The 16,304-nt window shown below is 50.1% G+C and overlaps 1 protein-coding gene across 1 annotated transcript in view; it reads left to right on the top strand.

Annotated features, from left to right (window-relative positions):
• Nucleotides 1-14,660, top strand: part of SYNPO2L (synaptopodin 2 like) — a 68,597-nt gene extending 53,937 nt beyond the window's left edge. Inside the window, exon 4 of the mRNA XM_048858977.2 lies at nucleotides 5,893-14,660. Coding sequence (XP_048714934.1) covers nucleotides 5,893-8,219 — 2,327 coding nt within the window. The 3' untranslated portion in view covers nucleotides 8,220-14,660. The remainder of the gene's footprint in view (nucleotides 1-5,892) is intronic.
• The last annotated feature ends 1,644 nt before the right edge of the window (nucleotides 14,661-16,304 follow it).

Here is a 16,304-nt window from a genome sequence, read left to right as displayed (position 1 = left end):
CTAGTCACTTTTGAAAATCTTGGCCCCTGACAATATTAAGGACCTGATTCAGCAAAATACTTAAGTATAGACTGAATTTTAAATATATGCTTAAGGATGACTTCAGTAGGAGTAAGTACTTTCCTGAATAGGGTGGACCTAAGCACAAGCATAAAGTTAAGCATGTGTTTAAATTCTTTGCTGAATGTGAGCTTACATCAGTAAACCACCTTTCAGAGGTGATGGTTGTATTCCAATGCCTAGGATTGAGGAAAGAGCTTTTTTTGTCCCAAGAGTTATGCCATTAATTAAAAGAAAATAATATATTCATTATTTATAAACTTATTGTTTGCAACTCCAACACTAGTTGTGGGTTGATAAGCTGGCTTTGAATAGGGAAATGCCTTGGAGTCCAGTGGAACCTATTCAAGATCTTATTTTGAAAGGACCTCAAATCTAAAGAACATGAAGTTTCCATAATCTCTAATGACTGACCGAGTGAGTTATCTGCAACATCAGCTATGGAAAAATGACCTTCTGGAACAGAAATAGCTGGAAAAATAGAATTCCAGGTGACACCATATGAAAGAGCAGCATTCCACAATTATTTAATCACATAGGCATAGATTCTCATTTCTGATCTTAGCAGTTACATGCCTTCTTTTATGGAGATTGCTTCATAGAGCTTTTTAGGACTTGGGTCTTTATTAATAAAAGCTCCCACTAAGTCTAATTGGTCTGTAGCAAACAAATGAGTCCGCAGTATTAGATATGTGAGTGTCTCAGCTATTTTGTGTGTCCACTTGTTTTTGTTCTTGTCTTAAGTCCCGATCCTGCAATAATTTCTGCATATGCTTAACTTTACTACAGTAAGTAGTTCCACTCATTACATGTTAGTAAAGATAAGCCTGTGCATGAGATTTTCTAGGATCAGTGCCTAATTGCATAAGTTACCCCTTATGGATTATTTCTATAGAATGTAATAGGGACAAATCAGCATTCTATAGAAATTAACTAAAAGGTTTCTATAGAAATTACCCTCAAAACCTATAGAATTTAATGGAATTATATCCTTCCTGTAGAATTTTTAAACAGCTTGTTTAAATGTGATAGAGTGATATCCCTGCTATAGACAGCCATAGGTTGGTTTAAAATAATTTTACTATGTTCTACTAGGTTTCAGAGTAGCAGCCGTGTTAGTCTGTATTCACAAAAAGAAAAGGGGTACTTGTGGCACCTTAGAGACTAACAAATTTATTTGAGCATAAGCTTTCGTGAGCTACAGCTTGTAGCTCTCGAAAGCTTATGCTCAAATAAATTTGTTACTCTCTAAGGTGCCACAAGTACTCCTTTTCTTTTTTCATGTTCTACTAGATTCTATAGGACTTTTCCCTCAGGTATTTTATTCTTGAATGTATAAATATTCATAATGAAAGATGACTAAACTCTTTTGTTTTATCACACTCTGAGAGCCCATGTGTGCAAGAGCAGATCTGTTCTTCTGGGATATTACCTGCCGAGCTCCCATTCACTGTAGTAAGGCAGTGACTATTGGATTTTAGGGGCAATGTCAGACTTTCACTGGCCAGCCTCTACTCTAAATATGCTAACCCTGGAGAGGAGTTGCCTGATTCATGGGGCTCTGTGTTTCTAAATCTCTGGCTACTATGAAGGGAGGATCACCTGACAAGGCCACTTTTAAAAAGTTGTGGGGTTTAATTGAGAGTGACTTTATTGCTCACAGACAAGAGGAGCTGTTGGTACAAACCCAGCTAGACACAGTGTAGAGAGATGCTGTGTAAGCCTCTACCACATAGGTTTGAAAACAAACTCCAGCTCTGCCTTGCAAATCACTCCCTGCCCACCACCACTACTCATCCCCAGGTCCTCACATCATTCAAACACAATTCTGTCTTGCTTCCTCCCTCCTCTCTCTGGTGCTAGGCATCCACAGAGCTGTCAATGCACCCCAGTCTTTGCATCCAGTGCCCACCTTCTAATACCATTCCTCAGCCCTTCATATGGATGTGCCAACAAACCTTAGCCCTGTAGGTAACATCCTCTGCAGTCCAGTTGTGGATCTCCCATACTCAACTCAACCATGAATGTACCGGCACTCAGTAACCCTAACACACCTCTGTCAATGCAGCCCTGAGTCCCTGTCCTGGATTGGGTCTCCTAGAACATAGAATAAAAGTGACACACACAGGAAGAGAGAATCTCTCCTCCACATATCTCTTCCTCCTTGTCTTGATCTGAGAACTGCGTGGTCCCTAAGTGTTTGTGCTGAATGGACCCCCTCCTTTTGTGTGCATTTCTCCTGCTCCCCACAGTGGGACAGGAGACATCAGCAACCCAAGGGTATGGAAAGAAACAAGTACTTTTGCTCTAAACGCTTTACAATGAGGGGCTGGAAAAACTGTTTATTGTCTGACGCTTGCACTGCACAAAGATTGCTGGTAGCCAGCATATTTTCTTATTTTTAAACCCAGGCTACAGCGGGAGGAGACAGGAGGGGGAAAGTGTTTAAGTGACAGGTGACAATGTCCATCACACTGCCCAGTGATGAAGCACAGAGGATAAAAATAGAGAACATGACCTCACGGCTCTTAGTAGAGATGCCTAAGAGACAAAAGAGAGGCTTTAAAAGGCTTGTAGAGCTGATAGCAAAGGGCTTGGCGCTTGAGAGTTTTGGTTCTGCTCCAGCCGAGAGCCACTCTGCTTCTCTCTCTATGGAGAGCTGTGAGTTAAATGGACTTTGTGACATGCCCAAGTCTCCAGGCCTGGACGCTGCTTTCAAGAGCTTGGATCAGCCCTATGCAGGTACAGACTTCCTTCCTTCCTCTGCTCTCCTAGCCAAACTTTAACGCGTCACCAGAGGAGCATTTCCCTCTCCCATTTGTCTCAAATTGCTGTTGGCCTTTGTGACTTGAATACTTTGAACATTGGGGGAGGGGGGGGGAGGGAATTAAAGTGCAAGGAATAAAGTGCTTTCTATTGGTGAGCTGTGGAGTAGGAACTGGGGGATGGGCAGGAAGCCAGAGTGTCAGGAAGAGACTTAGCAATTGTCTGTAAAGGGCCAGGGAACCTCAAAGCACAGGGAGTCTAGTTCTAATGAACACTGAGGAGGCTGGAATTTTGGAACGATGCGAGATGCTGGGGGCAAACTTGTGACTGGTAGGGAGCTGCATCTGGGTATTGTTACTGAGGCCAGGGCCCAGTGCTGGTGGAATCGCACTCTGGCTGCCTTTAAGCCTCCTCTAGTAGGGGTCTGCAAGTCTCAAACTCCAGAGCTAAGATCCTTCCCGATGCTCTGCTGCCACCTGTGCCTACACAGACCTTAGCATGTGAAGGCACTGCTCCTTAGCCACGGCTTGCCAATGCCAGAAGTCTCCCCCTCACAGCCCCCAGGGCAAATGTTTCTGGACAATGAGGCTGGATTCATCTCTGGGGCACTGCTTTTCACCCCAACAAGTTTGGAACCAGAACTTGAGCCAGGCAGGGTTCCTTTGACAGGGTGCGTGAGTGAGACTAGCCAGTGGGGGTCTGCTCTGTGAGGGAAATCTCACTGCTCTCCCCTAATGTGCGCTTGAGATGGACTCATTTCCTGAGACAAAACTGAGTTATGACTGTAGCCCTGTGGCCCTGCTCCCCCACAGCTGAATCCAGAAGGGCAACGCCAGGGGAGCACCAAGTTGCACTGAAAGGATGTGAACTACGCGTCTTGGTTCAATGATGCCGAACTGACCCACTCTGTAAGAGTGTGGGGAGGGGTTCCTAGCTCAGCACATGCCAGTGCAAAAGGGCCACCCGTTCTTTTCCCATTAGCACACTGGCATTTTTGTTCATTATTTCCAGCCCTCTAGGTGCAAGGAGAGAGGGCTGGTTCTTGTGTACGGAGTGAGAAGTAGCTGACCTTTTCCTTGTTGGATCTCTGTCCGGAGCTGCCTTGCTTTAGCTAACCTGGAGCCATGATGTTTGTTATGAAATGGCTCCAGGGAAAGCCTGGTGAAGGGTCTTTCATTGGATTTATTGAAAGCTTCCTAGCATCACAACCCCTCTGACATTCCAGAGCCTGTTTTAAAAGCCTGGGGTGGGAGTGGATGATATTCCTGAATGGGGTGACCTGGAGCCGCAGGGACCAAATGACACATGCTACAGCTTTGTGACCTTTGCAGATGGGCTGCCTGAGGGCGGGAAGTGGGAGAGGGAAACTACGGCCCCAGGGGAGTTTCAGAGGGCCCAAGAGGATTCATTGGTATCATGGTTAGGTAAGCTCTGTGGCTGCTGCTGCCCACCCCATTGTGGGCTAACTTGGCCACAACTGTTCTTCCCTGTTGCAACAATGCCCTGCGGTAAAGTGGCCCAAGGTGAGATCTGTGAGGCTGCACAGCTCAGGTCCTGGGGAGAACTAGCAGCATTCCTCAGCAGTACATTGGTGCTTTCTCCTATTCCCATCCCCCAACCCCCCACTAGATCAAGTGGGGGTCGCCTTAGCAGGGCTGCATGTTGTGTCTCTGCCACAGGAATGCTGGGGCTCGAAGGACAGGGGAAAGCGCTATGCCGTTTATTGACGAGCGAGTGGAAGCTTACTGAGAGCATCTTTGTCATGTCTCCTGTGCTGCTTGAAGTGCAGAGGCTGCTGTTAAAGGGATGCAGGGCAGACAAGAAGCAGGGAAAGGTCTTTTCCCCCAGTGGAAAGGGTCAGGAACAAGAAAAAGGAATGAGAAATCACTTGGGAATTATTTTTTCTTTCAGGTTTCTGTTGGTTTCAGAGTACGAGTCTCTAGTCGTGCCTGTGAACTCTCTTCTCACAGCTGCCCTTGGGTTCACCCTTGACTCTTTCAAACCTCCCCCCTCACCTTGCACACTGGGCAGAGAACACACTGTCCCATCCCATGGGGTTTGCGGTCAGCAGGCTGGCAGAGGCGGTGGAAAATGATTAGCCTGTGTTTTTCAGCCAAGGCCGCGACAGGTGTTGGCTTTTCCAGCAGCGAAGGCCATGGGAGAGCCTGTGCAAAAGGATTCTTTCTGGCCTGGCTGACCAGTTCTGAAGGGCAGGCAGCTGGGATTCCTGCTCATGTGCACAGTGACTCTGTCCTGGCTGGGCACAGGCAAGAGGTTATGCGAGAGCGTGAAACATTGCTCTCACGGCTGCAGGTTTTGTGCTGTCCTTATCACACCTTTCAGGGGGCAGTGAATGTGCCCACAGCACTCAGCACTGACACTATCCAGCCCAGTTCACAAGCATCCCACGAGGGGCTAGGGAGGTGGGAGCAAGATGCTTTCCTGCCCTTGCACAGCTGGGCGGGGCCTGCGCACCCTAGTGGTTGCTGCATTCTGGGGAGCACTGGGACTGCTTATCCCCGCTTCCCCCAGGAAGCAGGGCTCTGAAAAGGGAGGGACATGTCTCTGACCAGCCCTCCCAGCAGGGCTTCCCAGGGGTGATCACAGGCTGTTCCACCCCAGTGCAAATTGCAAAGTGGGGGATTTAGACTCAGTGTGAAATGTCCTGATGAGTACCAGGAACAATTTTCTGCAGATACATATCCACAACACAACCCCCCAGGAAATTCAGTCAGACCCTTGGCCATCTCTGCTGAGAGAAAGCTCTGGGTCTGAGCAGGTAACAGGGACTGAGCCATCTCTGACCCCTGCCACAGGCTGTCTGTCTGAAAGGTGAGGGTCCCTGGCAGTAGGTGGGGAAGCCCGTCCCACAGTGTGTGCATGGAAAAAGAGAGGGCTGCCATTTTCATTATGTTCAAGTCATTTTTTCCTAACTTTCTCGTCAGGGTGAGGTGGGAGTGACTCTCATTGTATGGACACCAGAAACACTCAGTCCAGTTGTTGCCAAAGCTTTGTAAGCCCAGTCCTCTACGGAGCCCTGAACTTGCCTCCTTTTGTCCTTTGCAGAGCTGCACCGCAGTGAGAGCACACAGGAGAAGAATGTAAAAGAAGCCAAAACCAAATGCAGGACGATTGCGTCCCTGCTGACAGATGCGCCAAACCCCCACTCCAAGGGCGTGCTGATGTTCAAGAAGCGCAGGCAGAGGGCTAAGAAGTACACCCTGGTCAGCTTTGGGAGCGTTGACGAGGACCGCTGTTATGAGGAGGAGGATGGTGTCTTCCCAACCAGCGAGTCAGAGTTTGATGAGGAAGGCTTCTCAGATGCCCGAAGCTTAACCAACCACTCAGACTGGGACAACACTTACCTGGACATTGAAAAGCCCAAGCTGGAATCTGAGCAGCAGCTGGGGCAGACGCAGCAGGGTCTGAGTGAAGCCTCTGGCAGAGGAGCACGGTTATTTGAGCAGCAGAGGGAGAGGGCTGGTCAGTATACGGTGGAGAAAACTCCAGCTGAGAAGCCAGAGAGCCATCAGCCACCACCAGGTGTCGTGCCAAAGCAGAGCATGGTGAACGGGGAAGTGCCTACTCCACAGAAGGCCAACACGGCCCCACTGAGTATCCATGTGGAAGCAGTGCAATTATCCAGCAAGCTGCCGTCATCTACCTCTGCTCAGGTCCAGTCTCCACCGGGCAGCATTGGAGGAGGTGCCCAGTCGTCTCCAGGCACAGAGGGCCTCTTCAACAGATCGGCACGGCCCTTCACTCCTGGCTTTTCGGGGCACCGTCCTGTGACTTCCTCCGTCATCTTCAGGCCTTTGGCTCCCAAGAAAAGTGGTGGCAGTCTGGGGGAGCAGAGCACCACTGCTCCACCTTTCTCACCAGTAACTCCTGTGCCACCTCCCACCGCACCAGCGATGGCTCACAATGGTCCAGCAAGCTCCTCAACGTCTTTGTATATTCCAGCACCAGGCAGACCAACACCACCAGGGGTACCACAGCCAGCCGCAGGCGGAAGTGCTCCTGAGACTAAGACACCCACAAACCCAGCCATGACCTCCTCGGCTTCCATTGTTCTAACCACTCCCTCTAAGCCAGCGGGGGCTGCAGCAACACCTCAACCACGAGGGACAGCTTCTTCCTCCTTGTATATCAGCCCAGCACCACAGCAACCCAGCGTGGTGAGCGGCTCTCTGCTACCAAGCCAGCCATATCCTATTGTCTCCCCAGCTACTCCACAACCTGCTTCTGAGCCCTTAACATCCAGGGAGCAGCGGATTGCAGTGCCAGCCCCCCGAACTGGCATCTTGCAGGAAGCTCGCCGGCGGGGCAGCAAAAAGCCCATGTTCAATACCATAGAAGAGAAGAAGAAGAATTCACCCAACCCCGAGCTTCTGTCTCTGGTGCAGAACCTGGATGAGAAACCCAAAGGCGACCACCCAGGGGCAGGCTTTGAGTCTGGGCCTGAGGAGGACTTCCTCAGCCTAGGAGCTGAGGCCTGCAACTTCATGCAGTCCTCAGGCCGCAAGTTCAAGGCCCCTCCTCCAGTGGCTCCTAAGCCTCAGCAGCAAGGTGCCTCTGTTGGACTAGTAAATGGTGCCCATGACATGCCACAGCTGAAGGGCAAAGGGGCAGAGCTTTTTGCCAAGCGACAGAGCCGCATGGACAAGTTTGTGGTGGAGGCAGCACCGAGGCCAGGCTCCAAGCCCAGGGCACCCTCACCCACGCCTTCTCTACCATCATCCTGGAAGTATTCTTCCAACATCCGTGCCCCACCCCCAATAGCTTACAACCCCTTGCATTCCCCCTTCTACCCCCTGGCAGCAAGCAAGTCTCAGGCTAGCAAAGCAGAGAGCAAAGTGAAAAAGGCACCCAGCCAGAAATCGGGGATCAAGGCCATTGATTTCATGCGCCACCAACCCTACCAGCTAAAGTCAGCCATGTTCTGTTTTGGGGAGCCCTCGAGCGCTAACACACAAAACCCTCTGCCCCAGCCAGCCCAGCAATCCAGCTTGTCTTTCACCCCAGCCAAGCAGGCGCCTGTGAAAACAGCCAGGACCTATGAGATCCGGCGGTTTTCCACACCTGCTCCCATGCCCACTTTGAGCAGCCTGGCACCCACAGTCCTCACTCCCCGCTCTGCCACCACGCTGGACGAGCCAGTGTGGAGGACGGACATGACCTCCTCCGCACCGTCCACCCCTGCCCCTTTCCAGGCCAGTCCCAGCCAGACCCCAAAGCTGTATGAAAGCTCCCCAGAGCTCAGGCAGATGGGCCAAGGGACTCCCCCACGCCCAGCCTCCTCCTCCGGGTTCCAGGTAGCTAGACCCAGGTTCTCAGCAGCCAAAACTGGGATGCAGGCGCATGTGTGGAGGCCAGGCTCTGGGCACCAGTGAACCAGGACCTGTCCCCCTCCCCCCCCACCCACCCCCTGCATCCCTTCCCCCACGGGTGCAACTGGGTGTCCAACCGAGATAGTTTCCTTGGCCTTTCTTTAAAGTGAGCTCAATAAATTGGGGTGTGTGAAGCAAAAGGCAGAAAGGGGGAGGGGGTTGGGGGGGAACTCCCTTCCTGGCCCCCCATCCCCCTTTGTTTTCAGCCTGGCAGCATCACTATGAGCTTTCCCAGCTGTGGCTAGAACCAGAGGACTCAGGAGGAAAGAAGAGACAGGGCAATAGTCTCCAGCCTGCTTCTGCCCACAGCTGCAGGGCAATGAAACCCAGTTTCTGGGGCCAGGGGAATGGGAGGGGCAGACTGTCATGCTAAGGGGTGGGTAGCACTCCAGTGGGCTTTAGAAACAAGACCCTGTTAACCCTTTCAGTGCCCCAGTAAGGCAGGAGCCATCCCATTGCTGCAGACAACAAGGCACTGCGCACAGAAGGGTCCCACCCAGGCTCACATGGGAAGTGAGTGGCAGAGACATGACTGAAACCCAGGGTTGCCCCCTACCCCAGTGAATTGAGAAATGAGACAACGTTCCCCAGGCCTGCCTCTGCAGGGGAGCAGCAGGTGCTTCAGGGGACACTGGGACGGGAAGGGGATGTGGGCATCTGCTCAAACTCACAGCCTTCTGCTCGCCCTGCTCAGGACAGCCATGGAGTGCACATGCTCTTCCAGCAGCCAGGGCTGTGTTTGAGAAGCCAGCAGGGTCCCCTGCTGCGATTTTCAGCTTCCTGGTGCCTTTCACGCAGGTAGATGATCCCAGCTGGCTCCAAGCAGCAGGGGGCAGTTTGAGGGGCTGAAAGGTCGATGTGGGCCTGTGGTAAGTCTGGAGGAATGTGAGAGGGAAGGAGAGGTTTCCTGGGAAGCCAGAAGAGCAAAGCAAGGCCCAGCTACTGACTGTTTAGTTCAGACGCTGTATGTGGGAGAGATGGTTCTGAGGGAAAGTGCAGAGCTGGCTCGTAGTGGAGCCGGGGCTGACTTTAGATTCACACACCAGCTTTTTGGGTCAGTCTCCACTCTGGCAGGAGTTGTGGCTGCTGGAGTGGAGGCGATGAGCAATGTGAAGTTCCCCTGAGGACTCTTTGCCCAGCTGGGAAGGTCGGCCCCTCATGTGGGCTGACCCAGCCCAGCTGGAGGCAATGGGGAGAAGAGGAGTAGTGCATGAGGAGACACATTAACCCAGTTAGAGCTTCTCCAGAGGGTTTGATAGTTACAGAATAGCCTAAAATCCCCTGGGAAGCATCAGTCACTCACCTGCACAGCTCTCCCCTGCTGGCACTGGGGACACGTGGTTAGTCATCCCTTTCATGGCTTGGTTTAGGGTAGGATAGCCTCAGCCACCTGAACAGTGCATGGACTCTTCCCTACACCAAGAGCATGTGACAAGTAGGGTAACCAGATGGCAAATGTGAAAAATCGGGACGGGGATGGGGGATAATCGGTACCTATATAAGAAAAAGTCCCAAATATCGGGACTGTCCCTATAAAATCGGGACATCTGGTCACCCTAGTGACAAGGAAGCACTCCACTCCCCCGGGCAGCCATGCAGGGTATCAGCAAGGGCCATGGGTGGGGGGTGCATGCTGAGCTCTGGGTTGCACATTTCCCGCAGTCTACCTTCCTGCTCTTCAACCTTGCCCCCTCCCTCTTGTTTCAGCTGCTTTCCTAGCCTGAACCTGCAGACAGGAGAAAGCACCGCCCACTGCATACTGCTGAAGCTAAGGGAGTGGGAGTGGGGTCACCACCACTGAATTCACAAACCCACCCCCCTCCACACGCCCCCAGTGACCTCCAAGGACTAGGGCCATGACTGCACTACAGTGGCCTGGCTACAGCGCTGTAGCTGTGCTGCAGACTACTGCAGCAGAAGAGGGTTTTCTATTGCTGTAGGAACCTCCCCAGGCATCAATAGCTAGGTTGACAGAAGCATTCTTCCACCTTTACCAGAAGTTAGGCTGGCATAGCTATGGTGCTCAGGGGGTCTGGATTTTTCACACCACTGAGTGGCTCAGCTATGTTAACATATGTGTTAAGTTTCAGAGTAACAGCCGTGTTAGTCTGTATTCGCAAAAAAGAAAAGGAGTACTTGTGGCACCTTAGAGACTAACCAATTTATTTGAGCATAAGCTTTTGTGAGCTACGGCTCACTTCATCGAATGCTGTAGCTCACGAAAGCTTATGCTCAAATAAATTGGTTAGTCTCTAAGGTGCCACAAGTACTCCTTTTCTTTTTATATGTGTTAAGTGTAGACCAGGCCTAAGCTATGAACGCCTAGCCCAGGCTGTGAGCTGTCTCCAAGTCAGCAGACATGCTCCTTCCTTTGAATTCTGATCCGAGATTAAGGGAGACTGATCTAAAGTTTGGGATCAGCAAAACGGGGTTCGGTTCAGGCAGAGAAGTAAGCTCAGAGGAGAGCACAGAACAGCCCTGTTTCCACCAGCCAACCAAACTGGGTCTGAAAACAGTTTGGCTGGAACAGCACTTAAACCAAAACCAAACCCAAACTCGCTTTCTACACATGGTCTCAAGCCCAGTGTGGCCAGGCACGATGATGTAGACCCCTTTGCAATGAGAGACTAGAGCTCCTGAATGTCCCATTGGTACGTGGTTCTAGAGCTTTCTGGTACCTCATCCCAATGGTCTGCTGGGACAGAGAGAGTGGGGGAACCTAACACAATGAGAGGCAGCTCCATCATTGGTATAGATGGAACAAAATCAAAATAAAATAAATGTATCCTCATGCCAGCTCCATTCACATTCACCCCTATCCAGCTGGGCCACTGTGTCCCGGGCCCAGAGCTTGTAGTGCACGTTCCACTGGGGGCTCTGAGGCAGTGGCAACCAGACTTCACTTACCAGCCCAGCAGCCACCAGCAGGGCGGAGGGGAACTTCCCAAAGGACCCTTCGTTAATGAGCTCTGGTGCAGCTCAGGTGATTTGCACCAGGGTCAGAGCCCCCAGTATTAGCCTAGGCTGGGTGTGAGCAGCCATGCTGTGAGGCCTTACCTGAGTTAGTGTCCTCAGTGGTACTGCACTCTCCCATGTGTGTTGTTAGGACTTCAAGGGCCAGAGCTCATGGCTTTCTGTGTGGCAGTAACCTGAGCTGCTGTGTGATTCTTTCCCAGAACATTTAGGGAGAACTTTTCTCTCCTTCTGGGCACATAGGAGGAACTGGGGGAAGGTGCTGGAGGACTATTAATAATCAAATGGTTCAGTCCACACTGCAAAGTAAAAGCCTGACCTGGGCTTTAGTTTATAGACTCACAATGAGTTAATTAGCCCTGGTGGGAAGCACCATTAAACTCAGATAACAGCCAGTGTTTTGTGTGTGGACAGGAATGAGATTGGGGCAACAGCTGTGAAAAGCTAGAGTTAACTCCCTCATGAAGACAGACCCTTAGAAAAGCAAGGGGTTGCTCTAATACCACTGGCTGTCAGAGAATTACCCAGAGGAGAGTAGGCATGTTCTCAGGGAGTGACTGTGTTGGGAGCTTCAGTTTGGCATGCAAGGGTCTCAGGAAGAGGGAGTATCTGAAACTGGGATTAATGGTGACTTGATCTGACCTAGCTGGAGACCTAATATGGAGCAATGTACTAATGTGAGAGTAAGAGATGAGAACAGGGAGGGTGGGGGTTGTGCATTGGATTAGGACTTTCACCCCTAGCAACCTGGAGTCAAATCTGTATTCAGAACCAAGTTAGAGGAGTCTCAGATGGCTCTCAGCCTAGCGTTTTGCTGATATCAGTGAACGTCACACCATGACCCCACCATTGTCCACCTGTATTAAGGCAAGGATCAGGAGTGGAGCAACAAGGGAATCTGCCGCCAAGACTGAGGGCTGTAATAGACAGGAGGTGTGAATCAGGACTGAGGTACATGCATCAGCTGAGCTGTACCTGGGGCCAGGAAGAAGTCTACACAGTGCCCGCCTGCACCATTGCTCTACTGCCAGCATCTATGCAGGAGAGACCTAGGTGTGTCACAGGACAGAATACAACAAGTGCATTTTTAGCATGAGGTGGGATTTAGTGCAACTGAAGTGAGTCTCCTCCCGGGACTGCAGCTGGGAACTTACTGATGTTATTTCACTACCTCACACCAGAGCAGGGAAAAAAAACTCCCTCAACTAGAACAGGAAGTGGGGTGGAGTGGTTCATGGCTCCATCCCATAACTAATCTGGGGAAGCCAGTTACCCCTCTCATGACCACTTGCCGAAAGCAGGGAAGCTTGCTGTCACGTGGGGGGGCTCTCTGAAGGGCCAGGCACCAGCCTTCCTGTGACAAGCTCTGCTAAGGAGAATAAGCCAACCCAGATCTGCCTGGGGATGGTTATGAGATGAGTAGCTGTGTGGTAGTTAATTACTACCCAGACACCGAGGCCTGCAAGGGTTAGGAGTGCCCCCTTCATAAATTAATAACACCCAGCTAATCATCTCATTAACCAGCCCTAGGTGGATCTGGGTTGGCTTATTCTCCTCAGTGGAGTTTGTTGTAGGAGGCTGGTGCCTGACCCCTCAGAGGGCCAGTCCCTGTGACTTCTGCCTGGAGCCTAGCTTCATTGTAAAATTCACCAGTTGTTAGAGATGCTGGGTATTTAGGCAGAAAGTTTGTGTAAAGTTCCAGGCTGCCACCATGCTAAAGAGACAGGCCCAACCCTCACTGAGCATTTGGATACGAAGTGGGGGGTCCATTTTATAGATGCCCATGGTTTCCCCTTCTCTCTCTAGCATGTTTGTAGGTTACAAAATTACAGGGATTGCAAGATGGGAAAGCTATTTAGGTCTTCCTGTATTCGGGATAGGAGAGCCCACTGTAGCATCCACCAGCAGAGATAGTACTAGCCCATTGGGGGCCCTAAGCAGGAATATTTGTGCCCCCCAACACATAATAAAAAGGGAATAGGGAGCCCCCTTGAGCTGCTTTGGGCCCTAAGCAATTGCTTAGTCTGTTTATGCCTAGCGCTGGTGGCTCTGACCAGAAGCTGTGAGCTAATGGGCTGGCTGAGGTGGAGATGTCACATATGAGTCTGGTAAGAAGAAGCAACTGCCTTTGGCCATCGCAGCTGCTCCCCATTCTCCTCCCCTGAGTCTTGATGATAGGAGAGCGGGAACAAGACTAGGGAACAGCTGTGTGTGCCAGTGGGAAAGTGAGGATAGGCCGAGGACAGGCTTCCAAACAAGGATGCAGGGGTTCCCGCCTACAGATAACTAGGGCCCTACCAAATTCATGGTCCATTGTGGTCAATTTCACGGTCATAGGATTTAAAAAATCATAAATTTCATTATTTCCATTATTTAAATCTGAAATGTCATGGTGTTGTAATTTTAGGGGTCCTGACCCAAAAAGGAGTTGTCGGGGGGTTGCGGTGCTGCTACCCTTACTTCTGCATTGCTGCTGGCGGCGCTGCCTTCAGAGCTGGGCAGCTGGAAAGTGGCAGCTGCTGGCCAGGAGCCCAGCTCTGTGAAGGCAGCGCCGCCACCAGCAGCAGCACAGAAATAAGGATGGCCTGGTGTGGTATCGCCACCCTTACTTCTGCTCTGCTGCTGGGTGGGGGCTGCCTTCAGAGCTGGATGCCCAGCCAACAGCTGCTGCTCTCCGGCTGCCTAGCTCTGAAGGCAGCACAGAAGTAAGGGTGGCAATACTGCAACCCCCATAAAATAACCTTATGACTCCCCATGCAACTCCCTTTTGGGCAGGACCCCCAATTTGAGAAACACTGGTCTCCCCTGTGAAATCTGTATAGTATTGGGTAAAAGCAAACAAAAGACCAGATTTCATGGTCTGTGACGCGTTTTTCATGACTGTGAATTTGGTAGGGCCCTACAGATAACCCATCGCCTGCAGCAGAGCAGGTCTGTTCTCCCGTGGGATTCAGCGCCCCCTCTCTCTCCATAGCAGGAGTATTTGGGACTAGATAACTGGAGGACATAGCCCCCTGAAGAGGGGTTTGGGGAGGGGGTGGCAATGGGGTTTGTAGCTGCTCTTGATGGATAACAACTGAGATGTTGTTAGCTGTGCCCTGAAGGTAAGCAGTGTCATCTCCCTGTCACTTCCACACACCCCTGGCCTAGGCACCACCGCACTAGGGACACCTGTAGGAATGCTCCCTTTTGTTTTCCCCTTTGTTTATCACACACTAGTCCGGTACAACCAAGGATTGTTCCCTAGCTAGATTTTGCTCCCCTCCTCCTGAAGGGTCTAGCAATTCCCCTGTGCTCCTGGGAAGAAATTTGTCAGTGTTCAGAGAGGGGAAAGAACTGAGGGGTAGTGACCCTGGAAGGAGAACCAAGTTTGGCTTCTATATGTATGGAAATAGTTTTCTTTTGTGTTTTTGACTTACAGTCACTTTACACTTGTTTGTGCAGAGGAATAAACTTCTGATATGCACTTTACTCATTGCCTTTGTCACTTGATTTGTTCAGATACTACAGCTGCCAAACCACGCCTACCTTCCCTGCATATTCCATTTGATCTCACTGTACAGAAAAACCACACAATGAAGATGAAATTATATTTTTTATTCCCTTTTATTTATAAAAGTCCAAGAGATGCCTGCTTAATACTCTAAGCAGCACATTTAAAACTGATGGAAGGAAATGTTATGGTGACAGAACCCACAATTAGCCTGTGGAACTCATTGCCACAAGATATTGTTGAGGCCAAGAGATTAGCAGGAGTCAAGAAAAGGGCTGGAGATGTATGTGGATGATGAGAACATCCAGAGTTATAATAGGATTTAACACTTACATTTTAAAATAATAAAAATAACCTTGATACTTCAGGCTTTAAAACCAACCACTGCCTGATGGGGGTTGAAAAAAAACTTCCCCACCGGGCAATGTCACAGTGTGGGCTGTACTTTAGGAGGATTTGGAGTCAGTCCCACTTGTATCTAGTCTTCTGCCATCTAGGTGATGGGATTAGGTCAGGCAGCCAGACTTCATGTGATGGGAGCCTTGAACTGGGGCTTCCTGGGAACCTGGTCCCCCAGAGAGTGAAGCGAGACACCAGAGACTAAGACAAGCATGGGGAGCCCCAGAGTGGGTCTGGCAGTGAGATCAGAGAAGTGTAGAGAGCATGTGCTGAGGCCTAATGTTCTGATATGAGGATAAAGAGGAGAGAGAAATCTTCAGGGAGGCATCTGCAGGAGCTCCGGTGTCAGGGAGGAACAGAGAAGAAGTTATCACTAGCAGCCTGAGGGAAAGGCCTGGCTGGAGCTACCTGCAGGGGGCAAAACCCTTAAGCAGGACTGCTGAGCCAGAGAAGGCGAGGCAATGCTAACTTTGGGCTAATAAACCACATCTCAGAAAGAGAGAGCACTTCAATAGTGTAGCCAATGATTTTAGTTTAGTATCCATTTATCATGTGATGTTATGATTAATCAATGTTATGTTACATATATTCACTGTATGTTAATTAGAGTTTATTTGTAGGATTATAGAAGTATAAGATTAATCAGTGTTTAGAGGAACTATGTAGTAGACATGACTAAGACAAGCTGAAATGCAAAAGCCTGTAGGCCAAGGCCTGCAGGACTCTAGCTTAGGTATTTTAGGCCTTAGAGACAAGAAATGACGTCTCAAGACAATGACTGAGAAATAACTGAAAAGATGGTGGGAAAGAGGTACTAACCAGTAATATTGCAAAAGTATAGCAGGGAAGATTAAAATTAAATCATAAAATCCTGTAACAACAAATATTGTCTCTTACATGTGCCCTAACCTAAGACAAAGGTGGTACGTCAATGTTGACAAGAACCTACCCAGCCTATAGAATTTGGGGTCCCTTGTGTTTCCAGGGGACACAAACCAATAAGAAAGCAAGGGTTGACACTTTCATGTACGTGTGCAGAATGTAGGTATAGAAAGACTCATAGTATAAAAAGGGGTGCCCAGAGCAGGGAAATTGGGCTTCCTATGGGAAACTCCAGCAGGAACCACTCCCATATTGATGGTCAATCCATGAGAGGGCCAACAGACTCTAACACCATCTAGGAGGATGTGAGTATGTCTGTAGGTATAACTAGTTCACCGTAT

This window comes from Caretta caretta, chromosome 7, assembly GCF_965140235.1.
Source record: "Caretta caretta isolate rCarCar2 chromosome 7, rCarCar1.hap1, whole genome shotgun sequence".
Taxonomy (NCBI): domain Eukaryota; kingdom Metazoa; phylum Chordata; order Testudines; family Cheloniidae; genus Caretta; species Caretta caretta.
This window is presented reverse-complemented; position numbering and strand designations above follow the sequence as displayed.